The sequence below is a fragment of the Mobula hypostoma genome, chromosome 1 (genome assembly GCF_963921235.1).
Source record: "Mobula hypostoma chromosome 1, sMobHyp1.1, whole genome shotgun sequence".
Lineage (NCBI taxonomy): Eukaryota > Metazoa > Chordata > Chondrichthyes > Myliobatiformes > Myliobatidae > Mobula > Mobula hypostoma.
Genome location: NC_086097.1, coordinates 193854757 through 193881326, shown reverse-complemented (window position 1 = coordinate 193881326; position 26570 = coordinate 193854757). Strand labels below are relative to the sequence as shown.

At 40.0% G+C, this 26570-nt stretch overlaps 1 protein-coding gene across 5 annotated transcripts in view; it reads right to left on the bottom strand.

Moving 5' to 3' along the window:
- Positions 1-26570, bottom strand: part of lpin2 (lipin 2) — a 207011-nt gene that overhangs the window by 172418 nt on the left and 8023 nt on the right. The window contains exon 1 of one of the 5 annotated variants that reach the window (XM_063062471.1): positions 11633-11797. The exons of the other annotated variants lie outside the window; for them this stretch is intronic. Within the exon in view, the coding sequence (XP_062918541.1) occupies positions 11633-11713 (81 nt within the window). The 5' untranslated portion in view covers positions 11714-11797. Of the gene's footprint in view, positions 1-11632; positions 11798-26570 lie in introns of those variants that run through there. 5 annotated transcript variants of the gene reach the window in all.

The following is a 26570-nucleotide window of genomic DNA, read 5'->3' as shown; positions in this document are numbered from 1 at the left end:
GCATAGCACTGGAACAAACTTTGCTCTCAGCGGTAAACAGATGGGGCAATTCATATTCTTCAAATCACCTACAGGGTTTTCACAAAAGGTGCATTATCACACAACAATTCACTACTGCATACACTCATAGTAACAAGCTCTCAAACATCACATGACCATAAGTATCACCATGTCAGAAAGCACAGGAGCCTCCAAGGGTTGCAAAACTGCTCATTCTTGAAGGATGCTTCTTGAAGCAGCAATAAATGAAAGATGATTGCATTTCAGTTGCACTGGGCACTCTTGTAGAAAGATTTTGGTTATGGACAAGAGTAGAAAGAAAAGCTTGTCGAGAAGAAAGAAGCCAATTAAGTTGCAGGTATTTGTAATGATGCCTCTTCAACTGTAACGAAAGTCATAACCTAGAAGAATAAAGTATCACTCATCTGCTTAGTACAAATACCAATTTGACTATTCAGCATCATACTAACCAGCAGCAGCATCATCCACAATAACTCCAGGCTAGCAGGAAAAAGCACCATAAGTGCTATGTCAATAGTGGACATGCATGTTAGACTCTCACCAATTGCGTCCATTGTTTCATAAGAAATATTCTGCAGTCAAAAAGATCAAGTTGAAATTTTGGGTCTAAATCATACATCATGATAGGGAAGAAAGAGTAAAGTATAAAGCAGTACAAATGAGGTGTGGGATAGAGACAGATAGGTAATGGGTGGAACTAGATGGAGAGAGGAAAAGCAGATGGACTCATGCCAGGGAGGGAGAATAGAAGTAAACACAGAGAGAAGAAAACTAGGTGCAAGGGCAAACGTGTGTGGGAAGAAAACACCAGAAGTATGTGTTGGCCAAATCTGGAAATTTTTATGTTCATACCTATGGGTTGCAAAGCCCAACATAGAATTTGTTCTTTCAACTGCAATAGAGGTGGCAAAAGACAGACAAACCAGTGTGGCAGTGGAAATGACATACAGGTCAGCATTTCTTTCATTCTCCCTCCCTACCTTACCAAAGAGAACAATCGTGTTCTCTTGGTTTTCAACTTTCATCCAACATCATCCTCTCCTATTTCTACCATCTCCAAAGTGATTCCACCACCCATGACAATTTCCCCTCTTTCCTGCCCCCCCCCCCACCGACCAAGCCTGATTTCTACAGGAACCACTCACTTCATAACTCCCTGGTCTGCTCTACCCTCCCAAGCCACTACTACTTGTTCTCTGGCACTTTCCCCTTTAACTGGCACATTCTCATCACCATCTAGGGATCTAAACAGCTCCTCTAACCAAATCAACTCCATTTGGTACTCTTTAGTAGCCTCCTCTGTCTTGATTAAACAGAGACTGGGCCATCATTTTGCAGAGCACCTGCTCTCTGCCCACAACAGCCATCTTGATATTGCGGATGTACACCACTTTAATTCTTCTTCACACACCAGCCTGTCTGTTCTGTTTTCTCTATTGCTAATTGGAAGCATGTCTTTATATCTCACTTGGGTAGCTTACAACCCAAATGGCATATTCAGGTAGCACACGTCACCATCATTTTCCTCCCATGCACTCACTGATCCACCTAGTTTTCCACTCTCAATGTTCACGTTTCCTGTCTGGTTTGATCTATTGTTTACCAGCCTCTATCCTGCCCTTTCATACTGCAATCTTTCCTCTTCCCCAGTCCTGATGCAGCTTCTGACCTGAAGGATCAATTGACACTTTTTTGCCTCTACAGATGCCACTTAACCTGCTGTGTTATTCCAGCACTGTTCTGTTTGATCTTACTACATTACTGGATGCATCTCAATCTCCACTCTAACTGTACACAGCTCTCCCAGCATCAGCCTGCTCCTCCAAACACGCTATTTTCTATGTGCAACGTTGTGGACTGCACAGAAGACCTTCACTATACTTGGTACATTAGCTAGTGTATATTGAACACCCCCTCAGGATAGACTGGCATCCTACCCGGCTGGGGGGGGGGGGGAGTCTTGTCTTGTACTCTCAGTCGCTTCACGCCATGGAAACCGGCATAAGCACTGGTTTGATGGGCCACAAGACTCGTGACAGACTTTAATCTTTAATCTCAGCAGTACTCAAACCTTTAGAGTTATCTCTCCAGCTGTTCTCAAAGACCCACCCAACTATTTTTGTGGAAATCAGCTGAATTCAGAAGGGACAAAGCCAGGACAGAATAGAGCCACCAAAGTCAACAATCAACACTTTAAAATTCTTCAAAGTTTCCTGTGAATGCTCAGAAACGGTGTCAAACAAAATAACAGTTGCAAATGCCAGATTGCTGCTTTATTGTTAGCATGTTTGAAGAGCTCCAGAAAGTCAGTTGTGACATAAAATCCAAAAGTATCAGTTAAGTATCCCAATAGATGATAAAAAAAATAGGAATTTGCATTTAGTGAAGTGATTTCCCAATCTGCCCAAAATGCTCCAGTTAAATTCATTCTGCAAGTACTTAATCAGTTTCTAACTTGATCTATTATGCAGTCAATCCCTCATTACCCACTGTAAAACCCACCCGCTTTCTGAATACACAATACCCACTTTCCAGAAAATTACTGGGAAGAATTTTTATTCTCAACGTTTCCAATAATATTGCAGAATATAAAAGGATGTGAGCCCACATTTGTACTAGTTACTTTTCCATTGCCTGTAACATTGTGCAGCCTTCAAGATATCACATGCTATTAAAAAATTCAGATTGTACAGGAAATGACCATATATGGCATGTCCAGTAAATGTACATTACGCAGTTACAGCAACCACAAGCTTTTCCACGTGACAGAAGAGTGAGATTCGGTTATGAGATCCCAACCTTACAAAGCTTCTAGATGGCCAAAGGAATTCCAAATTGTGCATTTGACTGTGTTTGATGTATATAAAAAAATTCTAGGTTATTTAGCTTACGTAGGCCTACTGCAAAACAAAACCTCCAATAATCAGTAGCATGCTATACTTAGAAAAAGCTGTAGAGCTTATGTTTCTCACAATGAAACTTTTAAAATATATTGTAGGCAATTAATTGAAAAACTTCCACAGTTGATTTTTAATTGGGGCATCAGGTATGGTACAAACAGGTTTCATAATTAACCACTAGATTCAAATAAAGAAGACAAAAGAACAGGAAGTTACAAATAACAGATTAGCATTTATGGGTGGTGGCACTTCAAAAATATCTCTGAACAGTTTCACTTTGAACTGCAGTCAGTTAATCTTGATTAGGACATTATTATTACCCTATTTACAGTACCATTTCCTTTCATACCTACACCAATCGCTCTCTTATTATGAAACAAGACGTCCACTTCACACATTAAAAAAAACCTTAGATAAGGCACAAGTGAATTCAAATTGGTTTCAGATACTTTCAATTAAACAGTACATTTGCCCCTGTCACGAGAAGAAGATAATAATAATAATTCAATCCATATAGTTGAGCAATAAAGTTGCATCCAGGGGAGCAAGTGTATTGTTTGCCATGTAGATCAATCAATAACTTTGTACAGTCTAACCAAACTGGTGATCCTTTAAAAGGGCAATGGCAATTTGATCGATGAACTTGGGGGTCAAAAGGAATTTACAAGTTCAATCAAAAACATGAGACATCCTACTCAATTTCTCTTTTGGACCTAGTCTCCATCCTGCATATTTCATGATGACATGGAAACTGTGAGCCTAACTAATGAGCTGACAGCATGTCAATTAGAGAGGCACCAAGTAAATATTCTCTCTGAGTATGCTGCACTTCACCTCCATAAATTTTCTCTCTGGACTGCTGATATTCTACAGGATACATGGGGAACTGTTCAACCCATATTATTCTGTTCCAGAAGCAGCACTGTTTCAAGCTGTTAGTGCTACAGCATATTCATAATGTGGAGGTGGCATCCGTTAGTCTCGTGAGACCGTGGATCTGCACCAGGAAAGTCTTGCTTCAGTCTGTGTTAGAGCAGAGTCTGTTGTGGCTGTAGAGGCCCACACACGAGTGACAGTCTCAGCTGCAGCGACTGCACTCGAAGGCACTGTCCTCCAGTGTTGTCTTGGTGCTGTTTTTCCGATGAGTGCGCTTATCTTCAGCAGCAAGCCTCAGCTTCTCTTCTCCTCTTTTTAGACCTCTGCGTAGTTCCAGCCTCCAGTGAGAACGATTGCTTGCGATGTCCTCCTGCCTCTCAACGTTCATTTTCAATAAGAATGACTTCATGTCTCTCTTGCAAAACGTCTTTGAAACGAAGATGGGGCTGCCCTTGTGCTCTCTGATAGTGTCTACCTCCACACCAGATCGGACGGGAGACTGTTCAGTCTGTCCCAGCTGAGGGCAAAAACCAAGGTTCGTGAAGTACTCATCAGGGACATGTTGTCTGCAGACGATGCGGCACTGGCAACAGACTCTGAAGAGCAACTGCAACGCCTCAGGGACAGCTTGTCAACAGCCTGCCAGGACTTCAGCTTAACCATCAGCCTGAAGAAGACCAACGTGTTGGGCCAAGGTGTTCAGCACCCCCCTGCCATTACCATCAACAACTACAAGCTGGAAGTAGTTCACAAGTTTACATACCTTGGCTCCACCATCACGGACAGCCTCTCCCTAGACCCCAAGATCAACAGATGGATCGGATGAGCAGCCTCAACATTCATAATGTATTTTGAACCAAAGTATGTATACATTATACAACCTTTTGATTCGTCTCCTAACAGGAGCCATGAAACAAAGAAACCGTTAAGAACCCATAAAAAAAGGACCAGACACCTAATGTGCAGAGACATAATAACCACGAGCAAATAGTGTTCTGAACTAACGTCCACAAAGCGTGTCCTAGACCCATAGTTCAGTACAGAGCTGAGTAAATATTGTGGATGGATACACGTGTGCACAGAAGCAGAGCTCCATTTCTTATTGAATTCTTCACCGAAGCATACACAGAAAGAATCTTCTGGTGCGTGCCCTGCCCTGAAAATAGAAGCTCTCCAAGTGTCCAGAGAGAACACAGACTACTTTTCAGAATCAGTGAAGGCAGACATGGATGAAATTTACCACTTTCAAAATGCCATTATTGCCCCTGGCCATTTGCTAACTTTGTTCACTAGCTGCATTGTTTGCACCTACAACTAGTGGACAAAGTTGACTTTGGATCAACATGTTCCCTCGACATTGATAAACTTTTGAATTTAAACTGGGGAGGAACTTGTTTCATTGAATTCGTCCCCAGAATAAAATGGAGAATTTTATTACTGTAGTGCAGTAAATGAGAAATGACAGTATTGACCTGCAAAATACTTGTAAACTTTCAGATACAAATCTTTGTTGGCAGTGTATTATGCAACTGAAATGAGATAAACTGAATTCCAGTTATGTGGACTCTGGTCAATTAAACAACACAGAAGGCAATATTATCTGTTTGTTCAGTCAGCACTAAAATTTCTTTCACATTAATGGGCACATTGACGTCAACAAACCACACCTCTCCACTACAAGTCCACTTCTCCCATTTTGGAATCTCCTTCTCTATATGACCCTTTAATAACCCCACTGGCCTCCACAATTATTCTTATGATTTCATATTTTCTGCAAATTTGAACTTTGCAGAGTAGGCCTTGGGCCTGCTCTGGGGATTGTGACCCAAGGACTCAATTTGGTTCAGAATGCTGTTGCTTGCTTTTATCGTTTGCATGGTTTGTCTGTCTCTCCCCCCCCCCCCCCTTCTCTGCACACACTGGGGTTGGTCTTTATTTTCGTTTAATTGGGTTCTTTTGGGTTTTTTGTTTTGTGGCTGTCTGCAAGGAAACAAATCTCAAGGTTGTAGAATTTATACATTCTTTGCTAATAAATGTACTTTGAAATTTTGAAACTTGAACCAACACCAAATCTACAAATATATCAGTATATATTGGTAAATAATGTTTTTCTGACACAGTTTTCTATGGAATTGGCAAGATAAAAACTTTACCTGAAAAATAGAACTATTTTAATGTGAGATTTCCTACAAATTCTACTACTCTTGATATTTACAGGGGGGTTTGGCTTTCAATATAAATCATATACACATGTGTGACTGCACTATGTTTTGTCATTTCAACAGAAAAAGGCTTTATTAGGTGTTGCCATCATAAAACTTGTGATTGCCTAGAAAATTATGCACAAAAGGAAAAGTTCAGGGTTTTCTTTCAAACTCATTCTTAGCATGTTAACATCACTAGAAAGCACTATTAATGCCCAATTTCCCTCATGATGATTACAACTATCGTTTTGACTCAGGGGGTGGGTAAGGAGTTATATATACATGGTTAGTAATGGAAATCCATATTTTGGCCCATCTTAAGGTCACCAGATCTCTTCATTCTACATGGTAGATTGCAGAAGGTCACAAACAACAGATAGCACAATCCTACTTCTGATTTGAGGATAGGTTATTAATTGAAGTTGGGTGGCCTATGAAACAACCCAAAGGAACTCATTGTGGTATTCTGGGACAAGGATAGCCTCCATCAAACACAGCCAAACAGCAAGTCAATACCAAGGGACAAAAGTATCGGCTGCAATGAAACTTAAAACAGAATGGGCTTAATCAAACATAACTGAGTAGATTTTTAAGTTACTGACACAATATTATCGCCACCTATCAATTTGGCTGATAACAAATCTGATAATGGCCATGGTTGTTGTGTTTTACATTTTGTAGATATATGAAGTTTATAGGATAGCATGAATGCTGAAGCTACATTTCAATAACTTGGCCAAAAGGTGCAGATGGTTTTGGAAAATGTAACTAAAACTACAACCAAAAAAATCAGGGCATTTAAAAAAAAAATCACATAGGTTAACCTTAATCACATAGATCAAATCAAATGGCTCAATCCCAACTTGTAATAATAGGAACCTCAGGAGGCAAAGATTGATTAGCCACTTACCATTTCTCACTAATGATAGCCATTTCTTGCTTTCTTGTGTTGTGCTTCGTAATCAAGGTTAGTGGTGTTCATTGAATATTCTTCTTGGGAGTTGTAAACCACTATTCATAAATGTATGTCAAGTACAACTGCAGCACTTTTGAGTTATCGCTTGACCGCAGTATCACTTGTGTTTCTATAACATGCTGAAACAGGTAAAAACTACGCACTCTGGTAATGGACATTCTAAACTATCTTGTTGTAATTTAAAAGGTGAATCAGTCAAACACAAATCAAAAGGGACCAAATTGGTGGGGGAGGGGGGGGAGTGCATTACTTTTTAAAATCAGATCAAGTTCAATGTCAGGTGAAATGAACTTCCAAAATAAATTCCAAACCACATGAAACCAAAAGGACAGAGCAAAGCAAACAGGAGAACAAAGAGAACCAGTAATGCACAATAGGAAATGTGCTCTAAACAAAACGTCATCTGTTTTTTGTTCCCCGCAAGGCAAGAACAACCCTGATTTCACAAATGGCAACATTTTTAGTTTCCGTAAGAACTCAATTTCTTGCATTCACTGTAGAAGTACGTCATTTAAATGCCCATTTGGAGGTTTTAGACTACATACAGAATAAGGCTATTTAAATCGTATGACTGGTGAATGGAGGAGTATGAGAGGGATGAAAGCACAGAAGCTAAGATGCAACAGGCAATGCTTAGCTCTTTGTTTCTACTTCATTCCACTTGTGCGGCAGTTCCCTTGCGTAAAATCAGTTCCGATATTTTTCCTGCATCTGGGAACCACAGGGAAACAAATTAAGCAAAATAAATGCTGGAACCTGCCTTACATCCATCTCCTGAGATTTAATTAATTCACCAGAATCAGAGAGGTCAAAAACCATGTGTTTTGGAATGACCTCTTCAGCAGCACATTATACAGAAACAGATCTAAATTTTCAGTTATATTAGTCACTATTAGCACTAACTTCTCTACGTTCTATTTCACTTGTGTCTCTTCAACCCTTCAATTACCTCAACCCTAAGGAGTCTTGACGACAAATTTATGCTTCTGCCTTGTTTTCAATCCAATAACCAGGTTCATAATGCTGTATCCCTTTCACCCCAAAGTTTTCTCAATCATTCCCCAAAATTAAACATTTAACTCCAGAATTGAATCTGGTGAAGGTTTTTCACAAGCTTCCCAATACGACTCAAATATTTTGACAATGCTTTTAACTATATACGATTAGGTTCGGTGTTCCACAGAGATTGATACCAGGATCCTTGCTGTTTATGATTTGGAGTTGATGTAGGTGGCATGATGAGCAAGTTTCTAAGTGAAACTAAGATTGACAGAGCTGCTGACAAAGTGGAGCATATTCTTAGACTACAAGGTGATATTGAAGTGTGAGTGAAATGGGCTTAGAAATCACATATGGAGTTTGTGAGGTAATGAACTGTGAGAGTACTAATGAGGCTAACTCATACACTATGAATAGCCAAGTCCTACAGAGAATTGGACCTTAGTATGCACATCCAAAGGTGGCAGTGCAAATGGATACAGTGGTGCTACAAAGTTTGTGAACCTGTAGATTTTTTTCTGTTTCTGCATAAATATGACCTAAAATGTAATTAGATCTTCATGCAAGTCCTAAAACTAGATAAAGAGAACCCAGTGAAATAAATAACAAAAAATATTATACTTGTTCATTTATTTATGGAGAAAATTGATCCAGCCTTACATGTATTTGTTGGAAAAAATGTGAACCTTTGCTTTCAGTAACTGGTGTGACCTCCTTGTACAGCAATAACTTCAACCAAATGTTTTTGGTAGCTATTGATCAGTCCTGCACATCGGCTTGGAGGAATTTTAGGCCATTCATCCTCAGAAGACAGTTCTATTCTGGGATGCTACTGGGCTTCCTTGCATGAACTGCTTGCTTCAGGTCCTTCCACACATTTCTCTAGGACTTGACTCGGCCATCCCAAAACATAAATTTTATTTTTAAACCGTTCCGTTGTTGATTTCCTCATCTTTCTGATCATTGTCTTGTTCAATTATCCAACTCCTATTAAGTTTCAGGTGACGGACTGCTACCCTGACATTCTCCTGTAAAATGTCTTGATACAATTTTGACTTCATTGTTCCTTCAATGATTAAAAGCTGTCCATGCACTGAGGCAGCAAAACAGCCCCAAACCATGATGCTCCTTCCACCATGCTTCTTCAGAGGTTTTAGTTATGGTCTGCAGTGGCATTTTTCCTCCAAACTTAGCAACGAGTATTTCTGCTAAAAAGTTCAACTTTTATCTCATCTGTCCACAGAAGATCAAGATGGTAATGTGCAAACTTGAGACGTGCAGAATTTTTTTTTGCGCAGAGCAATAGTTTCCTCCCTGGTGTCCTTCCACGAACACCATTCTTGTTCAGTGTTTTTCTTATAGTGGACATATGAACAGAGACTTTAGCAAGTTCTAGACATATCTGCAGGTCTTTTGCTGTAACCCTTGGGTGCTTTTTCACCTCCTTAAATATTGCACATTGTGTTCTTCGTGTGATCTTTGCAGGATGCCCACTCCCAAGGAGAGTAGCAACGTACTGAATTTCCTCAATTTATAGACAATTTCTCTTACTGTGGACTGATAAAACTCAGGTCTTTAGAAATGCTTTTGTAGCCTCTTCCAGTTTCATGCATCTCTACAATTCCAAGGTTCTCTGGAGGTTATTTTGATCAAGGCATGGTGCAAATAAACAGATCTTTCTTGAGAAGAGCAGGCTTTGTCAGTAAACTGAATGTGTCCTTTTTATAGGGCAGGGCACTTCTACAGCCTACACCTCCAATCTCATCTCATTGATTGGAACATCTAATTCCAAAGAGCTTCGGTAGAAGGCATTACCCCAGAAGTTCATACTTTTTCCAACAAATACGTGTAATATTGGATAATTTCTCTCAATAAATAAATGAACAAGAATAATGATCTTTGGGTTACTTATTTAAATGGACTTTATCTGGTTTTAGGACTTATATGAAGATCTGATCACACTTCAGGTCATATTCATGCAAAAACAGAAAATGCTACAGGGTTCACAAACTTTCTAGCACCACTCTAACTGGTTCATTAGTCAGGGCAGTGAATATAAGAGCAGGGACACTGTGGTCTAACTTTTTTTTAAATTAAGTGCAATCGTGAACAATAGCCAGATCAGAAATGCTGATTAAGTCAACTAGTTCCCAAAGAGAACTTTGATAGGCATATCTGATGGTTCACTGCTGCTCAGCAATAGAACACAAAACCTTTATAAAACATTGCTCAGATTCTGGTCATCACATTATAGGAAGGATGTGATAAAACAGGACAGGGAGTAGAGGAGATGCACCAAGATGTTGCCTGAGATGTGGTGTTTCAGTTAAAGAGAGACAATGGAGAAACTAGGTCTGTTTTCCCTGGACCAGAGGAGGTTAAAAGGGGACATAACTGACGTATATAAAGTAAGAGATATAGATGGGAAATGTTTCCTGCACCTACAAATCTACATAAATTATATTTCAGAAGGAATTCAGTATGTATTTACACTGAAAGTGCTGGAAAACAAGATGCCATTGGAAGCAAACCAAATGAGCATGAAGTAAAAAGGTTGTCATCTGAAGATTTTTTTCTGACGTGTGCCTGCGTGCGTGTGTCTGTGCATGCGTGCGTCTACGATGATGTCTTTTTCATGGCTTTTACAAGGCGCGGAGCCAGAGAGAGACTGTGTGGTGCACCACTCCTCACACAGACATTTTCTGAAGTATTTTTCCCTTTGTTTTACGAGGTCTAGTTGTGATCTCGACACTCAACCTGGCACGGATGGAAAGTGTACTAGGGAGCGGACCCGACTGGTTTCGAACCTGGGAACCTCCGCTCCCAGGTCTGGCGCCAATGTCATTGCACCACCAGCCGGCTCGTCATCTGAAGAATTTAACCATGTTTAAACTTCTCATTTATTTAAATCTACACAAAAATCATGAAACCTCCTGCAGATTTATAGCAATATTTATCTTCAAACGATCAAGGATACTTATTTGTGGCATATATAATGATGTGCAAAAGCTAATTACTTAGCAAACTTCTTGCCCAAATATCTACGTGGATTCATAACTTTTAAAACAACTATTTGTAATTAAAACATGATGTTTGAAGAGATGAAACTGGTTTCATACACTGGAATCCATTTGAAATTTATGGGTGATGCTTTGGTTGTAGGGATTCTAGATTACACTGTTCAGTTTTGGATATTGAACATTCTCAACATTCCCACCATGACTATACAAAGGGTTACAATTTCTGGCTTTAACATGAAGGCTGACCCAGGTTACAAATATTTGACATGTGGACACCCCTACATACAAATGAGCTCTCATAATACTATTAAAAGTCTGATGTGCACACGTTTGCTCATGTGAAAGGCAGAACTAGTTCCCTCTTTACAATTTTATTAACTATTCTTTATCACTAGTTTTGTGTACTTTTAATGTCATTCATTGCAAAACTGAAAGGTATGGTTATCTAGAGTGATGGTAGTACATTTTCTGATTTACAAAAAAAATTCACGGAAAGACAAAACCCTTCTAAAATGACCCAGAGCATTAGGATTCAAAGCAAATTATATAAACAAGAGTTATCAAAATAGACAAAGCCAAGTTTTACATCTCACTCTATTAAAGGATTTTGACTTAGTTATACAACTTCTCACTTACCCAGATCCACGATTTTTGAAAAGAGTTATCTTCACAGTTACTTTCAGCCAAGGAATCAATTTTTTCTTTGTACATGTACATTTTAGAGTGTATTTCCCAAACTTTTTACAAACTCACGTTCAATACAGCAGCAATACAACAACATACAGGAAGACATAGTCAACATGCATGGAATTTCAAGTTTACTAAATGTGCTGTTACAAAGTACCTTGACTGAAAAACAAAAGTCGCTAACCAATAGAAAACACAAATCTGTTCCAACCTCTTTACAAAAGATAAAAGTACATGGTCAAAGGCTGTTTATTGTTTGAACTGATAAGTCAAAACAAATCACTTTTATGAACATCTATTTGTAAAATTTCCATGAAATTTACACAAGCCTGTTATTAAATAAAACTTGCAGCTCAAAAAATATAGTAGTACTTAAAAATGCTGGTTTGCCCAGACCTACTAATACTTCAGTATTGCATTGATTACAACAAAATACAACTTAAGAGAGCACTTTGATAAAAGAAAGCAGAAGTTTTAAAACAAATACGGAACTGGGTTAACAAACTTCTTTAAAATTGAGCAAGATTTCTCTGTAATCCATACAACTCGGGAGCTGAACAGGAATATTGACCCTATCCAGTCACATTAACTGGTGCCAGTGTTCAGAAACCTGAGGACACCAGCACTGCTGTGGAATTTGGGTGCATGTTCCAAGTTGACATGTTAGTGAAGGAATCCTATAATCCAGAGAGGAAAGATTCTATTGTCAAGTGACTGTAACTCAAAATTTAGAAGTAGATGAAGATGTTCAATGAAGGTTCTTTTATTAGGAACGAAATACACAATTTAAATTACAACAATTCTAGCACAGGAGCTTCAGAGGAATGCATAAAATTTAAATCTCTGCTCCATTGCCATTGAGAAACAAAATCTTAGGCTACGTCCACACTACGCCGGATAATTTTGAAAACGCTGGTTTTGAGTAAAAACGACAGGCGTCCACACTAAGCATTTTTCAAAATATCTGTCCACATTAGATGGATATTTGGGTGAATCTCCTCCTACTGGGCATGCGCAGGACACACAGAACACAAGCGAAGAGGAAACAGTATACTTGGTGCGCGTTTGTCCAGTTACAGAGTAGAAAAACTTTAAAGGAATTGGTGTTGGTTCTCGCGCAGGAGGACTTAAAACTAAAAAAAAACAAATACTGGAGCGTATGGAGGCAACTGACAGGGAGTTCACAGACAGTATGACCCGGCTGACGACGAACATTGAAAAACTGACCAACTCTGTTGCATTAATAAAGTACCTTGTTAAATGTATAAAACATGTCTGCATTAGTGTTATCTTGTATTTCCATACAATGTTACATTAGGCTGTTACACATCTATTGTCAGAGAAGTACTTGCATAAATAGGTAAACCACCTTCATACAAGCAAGACAGAAAACAGGGCAGAGTGAGTATACTTATTTATTCAGTAAGCTGTGGGTCAAAGTATTTGGTGAGTACATTCCTAACTCTTCTGGCTTCAATCTTGTTGCCGTCTGTTCTGAAATTGTTAGGTTGTGTGGGGGGTTCCGTTCAAGAAAACAATGAAATGCCTTGCTGCCGCCATCTGTTCCGGCACGTCATGACAGCGTTTTTAAATAGTCAAAAAAGCTGACTTTACAATTTAACTCTCACACCGTTCACACCGACTGCGCGTTATAACAGCCGTACGGTAGTGCTTGCGCAGTACCAAGCAGAAGCAGAACAAGCATTGTTGTTGTGATGTTGTCACAACAGCATTTTTAAATCTCTCCGTTTACCCCGTACACACTGCAACGGATATTAGGCATTTTCAGATTTATTCACTCTGGAAACCGTTTCTGAAAATCTCCGTTTTCGGGGGATGAAAACGCCATTTCAGTGTGGACAGAAGGTCAAAACGAAGAAAAAAAAGCTTTGTTTTCAAAATTATCTGGCGTAGTGGGACATACCCTTCCTTTGCGAGAGAAAAATTAGGGATTCCTGAATGAATGTGGACCAGAATTTTCAGTCAATAGATGTTGTTTCAAATAGATGTTTTTATCAGCGTGAGAGTTGAAATTTGTAACTGTTCCCCAATATTCATGACACATTCTGTGTCAGGTTAGACCTGGTGGAGCAGCTGTTCTGCCACAGACTTCAGTGGAGAAGGAATAGCTACAAAGGATAAAGATAAAGACTTTTTTTAAAAATGTATTTTCCCCAATATCATGTCAAAATGTGACATTTCCACAAAATACTACAGTACATGTTACCAATGCATTTTTCATTATCATCCAATTGCAAGATTACTGAAGTTCCGTTACATAGTGTAGTTGTACGTTTCATTATCTCACAATTAATATGAATGGCTGGAATATTCAGCTGGTGTGGTGAGATTCTTTGTTAAAGTTGCTTTCATATTCATCATCACCAATTATGTGAACTACACCACAATACAGACATGTACCTCAACATCCATATCCTGCATCTATTTAGTTAATTAAGCACATTTCCAAGGGTTACCATGACCTTGCCCACCTTACCTAAGAGCCACTGTACGAATTGTTGGTTGGGCTATCGGACTGTTGACTAGGATAGAGAAATGAAAGTACCTATTTGTTTCTAAAGAAAGAATTTCTCCACACTTTAATAGATTTCTATATAGGACTATCTATACAGGACATTGTGTAATGCATTTGTTTTAAGAGTTGGCTTTAAAAATAGTTTATTTTAAGGGTACGAGTTATTAATGGTTAGGTCAAATATTGACACACACATTTTGGGCTTGACTGTATTGAAGTGGTCTTCCTGCTCAGTATCACTAGTGGTGGTTCTTCTCTAGTTATACTTCAACTGGATTTGAGGAACCCACTTTGCTAACCAACCACAAGTTGGAATCAAGTATCAGTGATTGTGCTTTGGTAGCACAATATGAAGCAATCATCTCCAAAATACATGAGAACAAGGCACAGAAATTTGCTAACTATAAAAGCAGTTTTTGATCTTAATACTTTAAAATGCCTGCATGTCTAAAGCTGAAATAAATTTCGCAAGATTTTTTTAATTTAAAGGGTAAAGCATAATAGTTTAAAAAGGAGCTTTAACCAATTGATGGTACTTTCTTGGGCTTCTTTGACTGTTGGACGAATTGACCCATGAAGCAGTGTGGGAAATCAAATTTTACTATGTGGGAGTTGTTTTTTTTGGAGCAATTGGATAGGCACTCCAAGGGTAATGTACACCCTTTGTTCCCACAGGATTCCTGTGTACCCCCCCCCAATGAATTGATGAGGTTATCAATACCATCAACAATGCTCCTTCTCTGCTTTGAGTGGCCATGGGTCAGAGATCACGAGTTGGTGGGGTGATGCATATTTTGAGAGAGGCTGTGCACCCAGAATACTTTCCTCTGCTTGCGTGGTAACCTCTTCTCATGATAGAGTATGTACACTTAAGGAGTTTGGGGTTTGCACTGTCACCCAAGAACACCACTGAATTTAGTTGGATCTTTGGTTTCTGTGTTGTTTAAGTGGGCACAAAATGCAGTGGCAAAGAAAATTAGGTGTTCGAATCAGCAAATCAAGATGATCATTTTCAATGGCTGAGTAATGGTAGCTCCAACTAAAATGTTAATAAAATTCAGCAGGACCTAATACTACACAATTGACAATTTTAACATCCAATTAATTAGGCTGCATCGCTTTGTCAGTTTGCTCACATCTTTTGCAGCCGACTGCAAATTCTGAGCCATTTTCTGCAGACAATATTCCTTATTTGAACATAAGTAATAACGAGTACCCATAAATAATGAGATTTACTGTGCCAGAAATTTAATGAGCAAAAGAAAACTGATTTTATTCTTTTTTTCTACCTCTTGGTAAATATGCAAACCTTTTCCTCCTTCCAAGCACAGGTTTCCCCCGCCATCCGAAGGTAGAGCGTTCCTATGAAACGGTTCGTAAGCCGAAATGTCGTAAAGCGAAGAAGCAATCACCATTTATATGGGAAAATTTTGTGAGCGTTCGCAGACCCAAAAATAACCTACCAAATCATGCCAAATAACACATAAAACCTAAAATAACAGTAACATATAGTAAAAGCAGGAATGATATGATAAATACTTTAAAGTAGAAATAATTTTCCACAATCATTACTGAGCTGTTCTCTGTAGCGAAAATCTCACGTAAGCGCCGTCGGCAGAAAATCTCACACAAGCACTGTTGGCAAGAACACTCTCTCCAATAACCTTTAAACTATGAAGCTGCCCAATCATACGAAATAACACGTAAAAATACACAGCCGATATAAAGTAGAAATAATGTATGTACAGTGTAGTATTACTTACCAGAATTGGCTCAGCACTGAGCACACTGATGATGGCGTGTTAGGCTGAGTCGGAGTTTGGGTGGTGCAGTGGCCCCCACCCTCCAGGCCACCAACCGATACATTGCCACGAAGCACGCAGGGGTCCAGTGGTAGCTGGGACACACCCAGCACATCTTTAAGAAAAAAGTCGAAATAAACATGCTAATTAATTACGTGCTGCCCGACACGTAATCGTCCGCCCAGATCAGTGCCGATTGCCAATTGCATCGCCTCTGATCTGGGCCGACAATTACGTGTGGGGTGGCACCTAATTAATTAGCATGTTTATTTTGGCTTTTTTCTTAAAGATGTGTTGTGTGCCTCCCGGCTACTGCTGCATTCTCTGCGATTCGGTACAGTATCTGTCTGGGGCCCGGGTGTTGGGGTGGTGGGACACGGGGGTGTCATCTCATCTTCTCCTATGACTGCCCGCCTCGATGTCGAAGGTCGAGGTTCATCGTCTGCCGTGGCTGATGTGGAAGGCTTGCTTGACTGCTTAGCCTCGTGCATTTTTCTATCATACAGTTCTTTGTAACGACTCAAACCATCTTGCAAATTTCCCCTAAACCTATGCACCCTTTCAAAATTAAAGTTGTACTTCATCATTACTCATTCGGTTTCGATTGTCATCCTTTCCTCTTCCAATTGCATCAGCTCTTCATCTATCAGTTCTTGGTCATGGGATGCCAAAACCTCTTCAACATCATCTTCGTCAGCTTCCACAAGCCAAACTCATTTTGTCCTTGCTTCGTTCACCACGATCGAAACGCTTAAATTATGTCTAGTTTTACGCTAAGTGTAACACCCTTACGAGCTCTTTCAGGCTTTTCCGACACCACAGAACTCATCTTGCAAACGGCTGCTCACAGGCTCATGTTAAAGCAATGCTGGCGAGAATGCCGTTCTGAATCCAGGGTAGAGCGGCTGCTCGGGGCGCGCGCTGCTTTTTATTGTGCGCTTTTTTTTCGTAACAGTGAAAACACCTTCTGAAAACGAAAACAGGGTACTAATGTAGGTCTTTCGTAACAGTGAGGTTTCGTAAAGCGAACGTTCGAAAAGCGGGGGACATCTGTATCATGAATTTAAGCCTAGGGCCAAGAACTAAATTGAAACTCCAAATTCCAAAGCTCTTTCTTCTCCATCCGCATAACGCATTAAATAACAAATAACAAATGAGAAATAAACTGACTCTAGCCACTTATTCTTGGAGACTGGTCTGCAAAGGGATGATAGACTGAAGCTTGGAAAATTGTGAAGTTAACATGATCCTAAGCCAGCACTTTCCAATTTGCAGTTTTGAATCTGAATGAGGTTTATTGTCAGTAATATGACATTAAATTTGTAGCAGCAGCAGTACAGTGCAGACACATTATGACTATAAATTACAAATTAAACATTTAGTGCAAACAAAGAAAATAATGTTCATGGGATTCTGAACAATTTTTTTGGACATGGAAAATTACTGAAAATGCTGAGTTTAAAATGGGAATTACCAAATATTATTGCCTTATCTGTAAACCAGTTTGCATCAATACTAACAGCTGCTAGGAAAAGATTACCTCTTATCTTATTCAGAAGTGAAACCAATGTACTAACCAGAGTTTACAAAGTCACTCTTCACATTAACACTTGAATTTGCCATGCCTGCATACATATTCTGGCAAAGCTGATAAAGTGTCACCAATAAAATACAATAAAAACAGCACACTTTGTTTTAAATTTATCCTTCAAAGGTGGTGTGGGAAAAGGTTACATTGAAATTGATAAGATTCTTAAATGGGCTTGACAGACTAGAAACAAAGGAGGTAATTTCCTCTTATTGATTGGAATTGATTTATTATTGCCATGTACCAAGGTACAGTCAAAAGTTTGTCTCGCATACTGTTCATATACATCATTTCATTACACAGTGCTTAGAGGTAGTAAAAAGTAAAACAGTAAAATAATGTGAAATAAAGTGTAACAGCTACAGAGAAAGTGTAATGTGGGTTATCTAAGACAAAACGACAGTTTGAGAACAAGGATCAGTCTTTAGGACTGGGCAAGAGTCATTCTGCAGTGAATCTTCATAATTATCTACCCACATGGCTGAGGAACCTCTGAATTTATTCAGAATGGTGACCAATAGATTTCTGGGCATTTAGAGAATTAAGGAATGTGATTAAAGCGTGGTAAAATGCCACGGAGATAAAGGACCTTGATGAGCAGTGGAATAGGATTGATGAATCTGACTGCCTACTCATTTTTCTATTTCTCACCTGCTTAACTTTTGTTCAATAATGTAACTCAACCTTGGGTTAAAACACATGATACTCCCTACACACTGTGGGCTCCCATAATATGATTAAATTCAAAAGTCTGAAATACGTACAGATGTTTGTTTCTACAAGCGACATAATTAGTTTCCTCTCTCAAACAAGAGAGTTGCATCTCCACGGGAACCCACCACCAAGCAGGCCTTTCCTCACTTCCCTCCCCGCCGCCACCCTGCTGCTTTCTGCAGGGATCACTCCCTACGCGACTCCCTTGTCCATTCGTCCCTCCCCACTGATCTCCTTTCTGGCACTTCTCTTTGCAAGCCGAACAAATGCTACCCCTGCCCCTACACCACCTCCCTCACTAGCATTGAGAGCCCTAAACAAATCCTTCCAGGTGAGCCGACACTTCACCCGAGTCTGTAGGGGTCTGTGACCGGTGCTCCTGGTGTGACCTCCTGTATGTTGGTGAGACTCGACGTAGATTGGGAGACCGCTTCGCCGAGCACCTACGCTCCATCCACCAGAAAAAGCGGGATCTCCCAGTGGCCACCCATTTTAATTCCACTTCCTATTCCCACTCTGGTATGTCTATCCATGGCTTCCTCCACTGTCATGATGAGGCCACACTTGGAGGAACAACACCTTGTATTCCGTTTGAGTAGCCTCCAACCTGCTGGTGTGAGCATCAATTTCCCAAACTTCCGGTAATGCACCACCTTCCCCATTGCCCATCCCCTTTTCCCTCTCTCACCTCATCTCCTTGCCCACCCATCGCCTCCCTTCTTTTTCTATGGCATCTGTTTCTCTTACCAATCAATTTCCCTGCCCTTTACTTCATCCCTCCCCATTTAGGTTTCACCTATAACCTTGTTTCTCTCTCTCCCTTTTAAATCTACTCCTCAGCTTTTTTCTCCAGTCCTGCTGAAGGGTTTCGGCCTGAAACATCAACTGTACTCTTTTCCATATATGCTGCCTGGCCTGCTGAGTTCCCACAGCACTTTGTGTGTGTGTTGCTCAAAATTAAAATCTTACTAACATAGGTGACCCCCAGCTAATTCAGGAACTCTGATCAAACAGTTGCTATTTAAAATACTTTCTCTGAAAGTCAAGGCAAAAATGGAAATGATGGTGTTTTTGCAATATTTCGTGGAATTTAGTCAAAACAATGCAAGCTTCTTCAAAGGGTGTTTCGAAAACCTTTTAGGTATTACTTTTAAATTTAGAGCACTGTGGCCCACAATAATTCTACAATGAGTTTCAAAGAATGATGACATACAACATTTATTCCATGCTCCTTCCCCAATATAAACCAACTGCACACCAGATGCACTGGGGCTCCTAGCAACAAGGCTCAAGCCTCCTTCACAGCTCCTAGTGTCGAAAGTTTTTAATCTGCACAAATTCAGCACATAGTGCTATAATTCACCTACTGCCGCAACAGCGGACACAATCTCACTACCTTTCCGGCTAGGTTTTGGAGTCTAGACACAGCCAAAACATATGCCAGGCTGCTGTTTATTGATTACCACTCAGTGTTCAATACTATCATTCCCTCAGTATTTATCATCAAACTTCAAATCTTGGGTCTATATCTCCTTCAACAACTGGATCATCAGGAGACTACAACCAGTAAGGCCAATTATAGCATTGCCTCTCCGACAATCACCACAGGTGCAACTCAAGGATGCAGGCTTAGCCCATTGTTCTTCTCGACTGCGTGACTAAGTACAGCTCAAACACCATCTATAGATTCACTGATGACACCAGTGTTAGTAAAATCTCAGACAGCAACCAGGCAGCACAGAGGAATGAAACAGATCAGCAAGCTGAATGGTGTTGCAACAACAAACTTTGCAAAGTCAGCAAGAGCAAGGAATTGACTGTGGACTTCATGAAGGGGAAGTCAGGAAACATCACAGCCCTCAGTGAGGGGTTCCAAATGGAAAGGGTGAACAGCTTCAAATTCCAGGGCCAATTGAAGTGCTGAGCCAGATTAAAGGGATGAGGCCCAAGGGTGGAAAATTAACCTCAGTACTCCATATTGACTAAAACATCAAAGCCCAAGAGAAGATGATGAATTATTCAGCCTACTTCTCTGTGCCAACAGCCCCCATCTTAGCCTGAACAGCCTGCCTGCATTCGACCTGCCTCCCTTTTTTCTCGCTACTACCATTGGGCAGGAGGTGCAGGAATCTTGGGTCCCATGATGCCAATTTCGGGAGCAGTTGTTGCCCTGCAGCCATCAGGCTCCTGGTTTGGCTTCACTTGGCTCAACGCTGAATGGACTCAATTTCAGGGACTCCGCAGTTCATGTTTATGTATTACTTGTTTGCTTTTTCATTATTTGCATGATTTGTTCTTTTCCCACTCACTGAACATCAGTCAGTCTTGTGTGTGTGTGTTTTTTGTGGATTCTATTGTGTTACTTTGTTTTATGGATGCTTACAAGATGATGAATCTCAAGGTTGTATATGGTATATATACTTTGAAAATAAATTTACTTAGAACATTTTCAGAGGATTTGTCCTGGGCCCAAGACACTGATACAATGTTGAAGGAGTCATGACAACTACTCTTCTACTTCATTAGGAGTTTGAGGAGAATTGGTATTTCACCAAAGACTCTTGCAAATTTCTACAGATGTACTATGGAGAGCAATGACATCACAGCCTAGCATGGAGGCTCCAATGCACAGGATTGAAAGAGGCTGCAGAGGGTTGTAGAGTCAGCCAGCTCCATCATGGGCACAACCCTTCCTACCAAAGACATCTGCAACAGATGATGCCTCAAGAAAGTGGCATCCATCACCAAGGACCCTGACCTTCAAAGGACATGTCCTTTTCTTGTCACTACCATCTGAGAAGTGGAAGCAGAGCCTGAAGATCCACACTCAATTCAGAAACAACTTCTTTCCCCTCAATTGTCTATGAACACTACTTCATTTTATTTTGCTCTGCTTATTTTGTAATTTTATGCCTTTACACTGTACTGCAAAACAAATACCATATCACACTAAACCAATGGTAATACAGGTGTCCCCCGCTTTTGGAACGTTCGCTTTACAAAACCTCACTGTTACGAAAGACCTACATTAGTTCCCTGTTTTCGCTTTCAGAAGGTGTTTTCACTGTTACGAAAAAAAAGCAGCGCGATAAAAGGCAGTGCGCGCCCCGAGCAGCCGCTCTCCCCCGGATTCAGAACTGCATTCTTGCCGGCATTGCTTAAATACGTGCCTGGGAGCAGCTGTTTGCAAGATGAGTTCTATGGTATTGGGAAAGCCTAAAAGAGCTCGTAAGGGTGTTACACTTAGCGTAAAACTAGACATAATTAAGCGTATCCATCGTGGTGAACAAAGTAAGGACAAAGTGAGTTTGGCTTGTGGAAGTTGACAAAGATGATGTTGAAGAGGTTTTGGCATCCCATGACCAAGAACTGATAGATGAAGAGCTGATGCAATTGGAAGAGGAAAGGATAACAATCGAAACCGAATGCAGTAGCGAACTGAACGTGAAGCAACTGCGTGAGATTTTCGCTGCAATGATAAAGTATGACTTTAATTTTGAAAGGGTACGTCAGTTTAGGGGATATTTGCAAGATGGTTCGAGTCCTTACACAGAACTGTGTGATAGAAAAATGCGCAAGGCTCTGCAGTCAAGCAAGCCTTCCACATCAGCCACAGCAGACGACGAACCTTGACCTTCGACATCAAGGCAGGTAGTCATAGGAGAAGATGAGCTGCCTGCTCTAATGGAAACAGACGACGAGATGACACCCCAGCCCCTGGGCCCCGGACAGATACCGATTCAAGGAGAAGGCAGTGGTAGCTGGGAGACACACAGCACATCTTTAAGAAAAAAGCCGAAAAAAACATGCTAATTAATTAGTTGCCGCCCGACACATAATTGTCGGCCCAGATCAGAGACGATGCAATCGGAAATCGGCACAGATCTGGGCCGACAATTACGTGCCGGGTGGCACCTAATTAATTAGCATGTTTATTTCATCTTTTTTCTTAAAGGTGTGCTGTGTGCCTCCCGGCTACCGCTGCACCTTTGCATGCTTCACAGCAATAGATTGGTCGGCACCACCCAACCTGCGATGACTCAGTCTAACACATCATCATCAGTGTGCTCGGCACTGAACCAATTCCGGTAAGTGATACTACACTGTACACACATTATTTCTACTTTATATCGGCTGTGTATTCTTACGTGTTATTTGGTATGATTTGGCAACTTCATAGCTTAAAGGTTACTGGAGAGAGTGTTTTTGCTGACGGCACTTGCATGAGATTTTCGCTACGGAGAACAGTGCAGTAATGATTGTGGAAAAGTATTTCTGCTTTATATAGGCTGTGTATTTATCATATCATTCCTGCTTTTACTATATGTTACTGTTATTTTAGGTTTTATGTGTTATTTGGCATGATTTGTTAGGTTATTTTTGGGTCTGCGAACGCTCACAAAAATTTCCCCTATAAATAAATGATAATTGCTTCTTCACTTTACAACATTTCAGCTTACGAACCGCTTCATAGGAACGCTCTACCTTCGGATGGTGGGGGAAACCTGTAACCTAATTCTGATTTGTACAGAGACCAAAGCAGCTGGGTCCTTTCTTTGTACAAACCACTCCTGGGTGGGAATATTTAAATTCCCTTACAATGCACAATCCTCAAAGCTGACCCCTAGCTGCTGATTGAAAGACAATAGTTTAGACAATAGAAATGAGCAGATTCAAATTGTAATCACATTTAAACTTACTTCAGTTAAATTCTAGAAATAATGCACTTGGAAGATGACTCAAAGCAAACAATCTCATAGAAACAAAAACCATCGCATTGGGTTTTGCTTTTCAATTCACTTAAGTGCACTGCATTCTAATTTTGGTGTCCAGACTTTGCAATTATTTAAGTTCAGTGTAAATGAAATTCATCAAAATTAATGAGCCCTGTTCAAACAATGTAAATTGAAGTTTTATTTATAGCATTCTTATGGAAAGGTTACACCTTTCTTGGCTTATGGCATGTTGAACAGCAGTGCATGGTACCAGAAAGCTTTAAACTTGGGCCTTTGATTTGAAAGTAATTTGAGATCTTTAACTGCAGTAGAGAGCATTCCTGCCTACAAATAATCAGCTGGAATACACTGAGCCATTAATCAGTCACTTAGCCCCACAGACTACTGCAAACAGCACAAGGATATTTAATAATGATTTACTTTGGGGGTACTTCGCTATAATTTTTTTCTGTTAATATAAAAATATGCTTAATATACAAGTCTTGTTTTCTTTTCGTACGGAGATCCATTACTTGCCAGTACATGCAATCAAAAGGTAAGGCTGATCTTCCAGACAAACTTCTTTTGAGTACAGAACATTTTTTTTTAAAAAAGGGTAAAACTTCAGTGAAATTTCAGGCGCTAAAACTAGCAGGTCGACAAAGCCAGTCACGTGAAAGTTGCTCCAGTTCCTTCCACCCCCCTGGGCCCCAGGATCCTCAGTTTGGTACATTTCATAGTATATGTTTAAATTTTAGCAAATATACTGCACATGCTTTTAACAAACTTATGGTAACCAAAGTACTTTACATTTAATTACAACCATTATATATCAGAATCAGGATTATTATCACCAGCATTGGTTGTGAATATTACAGTACAAATATTCATATATACTTATTGCAATGGATTTTCTTATTTTTCTTTGTTTTCTGTTATCATGTATTGCATTGAACTGCTGCTGCTAAGTTAACAAATATCAACACGTGGTCTGTAATGGACAAAATACTCTGCCACACCAGAATTAAAGAATGTGAACATGTGAAATGAAAATGATATGCTGTGAAAAAGTGAATTTTCATATAATGAATGAGTTAAATTGATGGTTTTGTTGCAAAGTTTGCAGATGATACAAACATAGGGGGAGGGGCAGGTAGCTCAGAGGAAGTAGAGAGATTACAGAACAACTTAGATTTGGAGAATGAGCAAAGAAGTGGCAGATGGAATACAGTGTCAGGAAGTGTACAGTCATGCACTTTGGTAGAAGAAATAAAACAATTGACTATTTTCAAAATGGAGAGAAAATTCAAAGATCTGAGGCAGAAAAGGACTTGTGAGTCCTTGTGCAGGGTTCTCTCATGGTTAATTTGCAAGTTGATTCTGTGGTGAGGAAGGCAAATGTGACGTTAGCATTCATTTCAAGAGAACCGAAATACAAAAGCACTAATGTAATGTTGAGGCCTTATAAAACACTAAGTAACTTGGCCTCACTTGGAGTATGCAAGCAGTTTTGAGGTCTTTATCTTAGAAGGAATATGCCAACACTGGAATGGTCAAAGGAGACTCATGAAAATAATATCAGGATTGAACAGCTTGACATATGAAGAGTGTATGATGGCTCTGGGCCTGTATTCACTAGAATACAGAAGAATAACGGGTGATCTCATAGAAAACCATCAAATGGTGAAAGACCTTTATAGAGTGGATATGGAGAGGATGTTTCCTATGGTGGGAGAGTCTAGGACCAGAGGACACAGCCTCAGATCAGAGATGGAGGAAGAATTTCTTTAGCCAGAGCTTTGTGAATCTGTAGAATTCGTTGCCACAAGCAGCTGTGGAGGCAAATTTTTTAATGTATATTTAAAGCACAAGTTGATAGATATTTGATTAGTCAGGGCATGAAGGGATACAGGGAGATTGAGTTGAGAGGAAAAATGGATCAGTCATAATGAAATGGCAGTGCAGACTCGATGGACCAAATGGCCCAATTTTGCTGCTATGTCTTATGATCTAACATTTTTTGCTTCCAAAGAAAAAGGCTCAGTGAGCAAGCAAACTGCAAATTTTGGTCAGCTCCCTTATGAAGAGGTAGTTAAAAATTAAGTCATTAGAAAATATATCAATTATTTTAATTAACTTATCAACTGGGGGTAACGGGTCAGTTTTCAAACACAGCTCATGGAATTTCCAGCTTGCCAAAATCTGAGCAGTTGACCATTCAAATGCTCATTCTTCATGTGTTGAACTTGAACTCAAATAAGCATTCAACAGGGAGGCAAGAATCTCACATTGACTCAAGTCAAACTCTATTCTGTCATAAATCCTTGCTCTGCAAGTTAACATTAATAGGATATCCGACAGGAAAATTAGCAAATGCTTAAGACCATTTGCAGAATTTCTAGTTGCGATAATTGGAACCATGCAATAATGAACTTTTAATACAGGTTATTGAGATGATTCAGTAATATTATTTACCAATGGATTCTTAATTAAATATTAATTGCATTTTCCTATATTTAAAATAACCCAACAAAATGAGTTGAAAATTTCTGTAGTTATAAAATAATTAAATAATTTTGCAAATTCTGGAAAATCTTAAGTGTCCATTTTTCATGTGCCAGGCAGCTCGTGAATTTTGGCAAAGCTAAACTACAAAGACAAATCAAGAGTTGGAAACAGTAATAGTTTTAGCAATGAATTACTAGCAAATGCAGTAAATAAAGACCAAGTTACACAGTACACAGCCTTCAGCCCAATTTGTCTTTGCTGACCAAACTGCCTTCCATCACAAGTCCAATTTGCCTGTATTTGGCAAATGTCACTCTAAACCTTTTCTATCCACGTTCCTATCCGAATCATAAACAGAGAGATTCCACAGATGCTGGAATCCTTGAGCAAGACACACACAACCAAACTGCTGGAGGAACTTGGCATGTTAGGCACCACCTATGGAGGGGAATAAATAGCCAATGTTTCAACAACTTATTTTCTGTCTGGGAAGCCTCCAACCTGATAGCACGAACATTAATTTCTTGAACTTCCGAACTACCGGTAATGAACACCCTTCTCTATTCCCCATCCCCATTTCCTTCTTACCTTGTCTGCCCATTGCCTCCCTGTGGTGTTCCTCCACAATACAACACAAAACAGGCTAATCAGTCCAGCCATCAAATAGGGAATACGGGCATAACAGCACCTCTTTCACCCCAGTTGAAGAAATTTGGTATGGGCCCCCAATTCTTAAGAACTTTCTACAGAGGGCACAATTGAGAGCATCGTGACTGGCTGCATCATTGCCTGGTATGGGAACTGCACTTCCCTCAATCGCAGGAATCTGCAGAGAGTGGTGCGGACAGCCCAGCGCATTTGTAGATGTGAACTTCCCACTATTCAGGACATTTACAAAGACAGGTGTGTAAAAAGGGCCCAAAGGATCATTGGGGACCCGAGTTGTCCCAACTACAAACTGTTCCAGCTGCTGCCATCCAGGAATCAGTACCACAGCATAAAAGCCAGGACCAACAGGCTCCAG